The sequence below is a fragment of the Primulina huaijiensis genome, chromosome 4 (genome assembly GCF_012295235.1).
Source record: "Primulina huaijiensis isolate GDHJ02 chromosome 4, ASM1229523v2, whole genome shotgun sequence".
In the NCBI taxonomy this organism is placed as follows: domain Eukaryota; kingdom Viridiplantae; phylum Streptophyta; class Magnoliopsida; order Lamiales; family Gesneriaceae; genus Primulina; species Primulina huaijiensis.
The window spans coordinates 21641093-21643925 of record NC_133309.1 but is presented as its reverse complement, the minus strand read 5'-3'; the positions used below and the strand labels follow the sequence as shown (position 1 = coordinate 21643925).

Here is a 2833-nt window from a genome sequence, read left to right as displayed (position 1 = left end):
TTTAGAGTTCTTCTGTGTGAGCTTGGTGAGAGGTATGGCTATTGAAGAAAATCTTTCAACAAATTTCCGGTAATAGCCCGCTAATCCCAAGAAACTTCTAATTTCTGTCACATTCTTTGGTCTAGGCCAATCTGAGATTGCCTCTACTTTCTTAGGGTCCACAGATACTCCTGCTGTTGATATTATGTGTCCCAAGAATGTGACGCTCTCTAACCAGAATTCGCATTTCTTGAACTTGGCGAACAGCTCTTTTTCTTTATGCGTCTGGAGGGTGAGGCGAAGATGTTCCTCATGATCTTCCTTACTTTGTGAATACACAAGGATGTCGTCTATGAATACAACCACAAACCTATCAAGATAAGGTTTGAAGACTCTATTCATGAGGTCCATGAATGCTGCGGGGGCATTGGTCAGTCCAAACGGTATTACCGTAAACTCGTAATGGCCTTATCTCGTCCTGAAGGCTGTTTTATGAATATCTTCTGCTTCGACCTTCAGTTGGTGATAGCCTGACCTTAAGTCGAGCTTGGAAAAGACTGTAGCTCCTTTGAGTTGGTCAAACAGATCATCTATTCTTGGAAGTGGGTACTTATCTTGATTGTGATCTTATTCAGTTCTCTGTAATCGTTACACAATCTCATGCTTCCGTCCTTCTTTTTTACGAACAGGACAGGAGCTCCCCACGGGGATGCGCTTGGTCGGATTTGCTTCTTATCCAACAACTCTTGAAGTTGCTCTTTGAGTTCTTTTAATTCCGCTGGGGCCATTCTGTATGGTGCTTTTGAGATCGGTGCAACCCCAGGAATCAAGTTGATCTCAAACTCCTCTTCACGGTCGGGGATTGTGCCCGAGAGTTCTTCAGGAAAGACATCTGGAAACTCTTGTACTACCGGAATCTCTTCTAGTGCAAGTGCAGCTTCTTTTTTTACCTCCCTTAACATGGCTAGGTAAACTTCTTCTCCACTTTTCATGGCTTTCCAAGTTTGAGAAGCAGAAAAAATAGTCTTTCGTTCTTTGGTCTTGCCATGAAATAAAATTTTCTCTTGGTGTGGAACTTGGATGGTTACCGTCTTTCCATGACAGTCTACTAAAGCATGATTATTAGCTAACCAATCCATTCCAAGAATTACATCGAATTCCACCATGTTTAGTTGAATCAGGTTTGCCTTGAAGCTCTGATTATCTATGAGAACACCAATATCCCGATATAGAGTGCGAGTTTCTAAAATTAAATTTGCAGGAGTTGCTACTCTATATGGTTCTTCTAAGTTATCAAGCTTAGCTCCTAACTTCTTGGCAAATCTTTTAGACATGAATGAATGCGTAGCACCACAATCAAATAACACATAAGCAGGTATATTATTGATTAAAATGGTACCAGCTACGACATCATTGGAGTTGTCAGCCTCTTCTTGAGTGATAGCATAGACTCGAGCATTTGGCTTGTTGTCCTTAGGCTTGTTTGGAGTTGTTCCGTCTGCTGGACCATTCCTTGGATTTGGAAAAGGACATTGAGCAATGCGGTGGTCCATCTTTCCACAACGGAAACAAGCTCCAGAATTCTTACGGCATTCACCAGTGTGAGTGAATCCACAATTTCGGCACTTGACTCCCTCTTTGCTTGATTGAGAAGGAGTGGTTCCTTTGGCTGGATCACTGGTGAATTGGTTGTTCGAAAACCTAGGCCTCTTGAATTGTTGGCCCGATTGGTACTGGCTAGGCTGAGGACGTTTGAGTTTGTTCTCGCCTTCCCGCTTCTTAATGTCGTTTTCAGCCCTGATGGCGGCTCCCATCAATTCATCAAAACTGTTGGGCTCGATAACAACAAGGGCATATTGAATGCGGCTGTTCAATCCCTTCTTGAAGCGATGAATCTTCAAGGCTTCATTTCCCATGATGGTTGGGGAGTAAGTTCCCAATGAGTAGAACTTGGATGAATACTCCACCACTGTCATGTTGGGTTCTTGAACCAAGCTTTCAAATTTTGACAGCTTCTGCACTCGAACTGCTGTCGGAAAGTACTGCCTCAGGAATGCCTCTCGGAACCTTTGCCAAGTGATAGGTCCCGTCCCTAACATGGTTGGTGAGACTCCTTCCCACCATTTGGCTGCTCTATCCACAAGAAAAGGTGTAATCACATCTACCCTGATCTCTTGTGGAACCTCAAGGAGTCGAAGATGATTCTCCACCTCCTTCACCCAATTCTGTCCGACCTCAGGATCGGAGCTTCCATCGAAGTTTGGGATTCTTGCTCTTCGGAGAGCCTCATAGTGCTGCTTCGTCCCATTCTGAGATGGAGGTGGCGGCGGCGGCTGATTAGCATTAGGGTTGACAAACCCTTGTAATGTGGTTGCCACAATCGTGGCTATAGCCATCAGATCCACCTGGCTGAGGCCAACTGCTGGTGGTGGTTGTTGTTGTGCATCTTCGTCATTGCGATTGTTGTTGCGGTTATTGTAACGAGGATTGCGATTATTTCTTACTGGTCTTCTGTCCATTTCCTACACATATGAAAGTTCTAAGGTTTTGGTAGAATATGGACTAAACAAAGGAAGCACAATGATTGAGTAATTGCTCAGAATTTAAATATGAAACCAATGGATAGAAATAAATTTTATTGATTTCCCAAGAAAGTGCAATTACAATAGAACTTCGAAAATGAAAACAGAAATTCAAATGGAACAAGTGGTATTACAAAGAACTACTACTGATAGTCTAATCTATCACTTCTCCCAAATCTAAATTCATAGGATCCTCTTCAACTTCTTCTTCTTCTTCTGGATCCTCTTCAACTTCTTCTTCTTGGTTGGCTATTACTGCTTGTAGATGTTCA

The 2833-nt window shown here is 42.9% G+C and overlaps 1 protein-coding gene across 1 annotated transcript; it reads right to left on the bottom strand.

The window, feature by feature from the left end:
- Window positions 1-569: 569 nt before the first annotated feature.
- Window positions 570-2498, bottom strand: LOC140974973 (uncharacterized). Its single transcript, XM_073438466.1, has one exon. The coding sequence runs from the start codon at window positions 2496-2498 to the stop codon at window positions 570-572; it is 1929 nt and encodes a 642-aa protein (XP_073294567.1).
- Window positions 2499-2833: the final 335 nt, after the last annotated feature.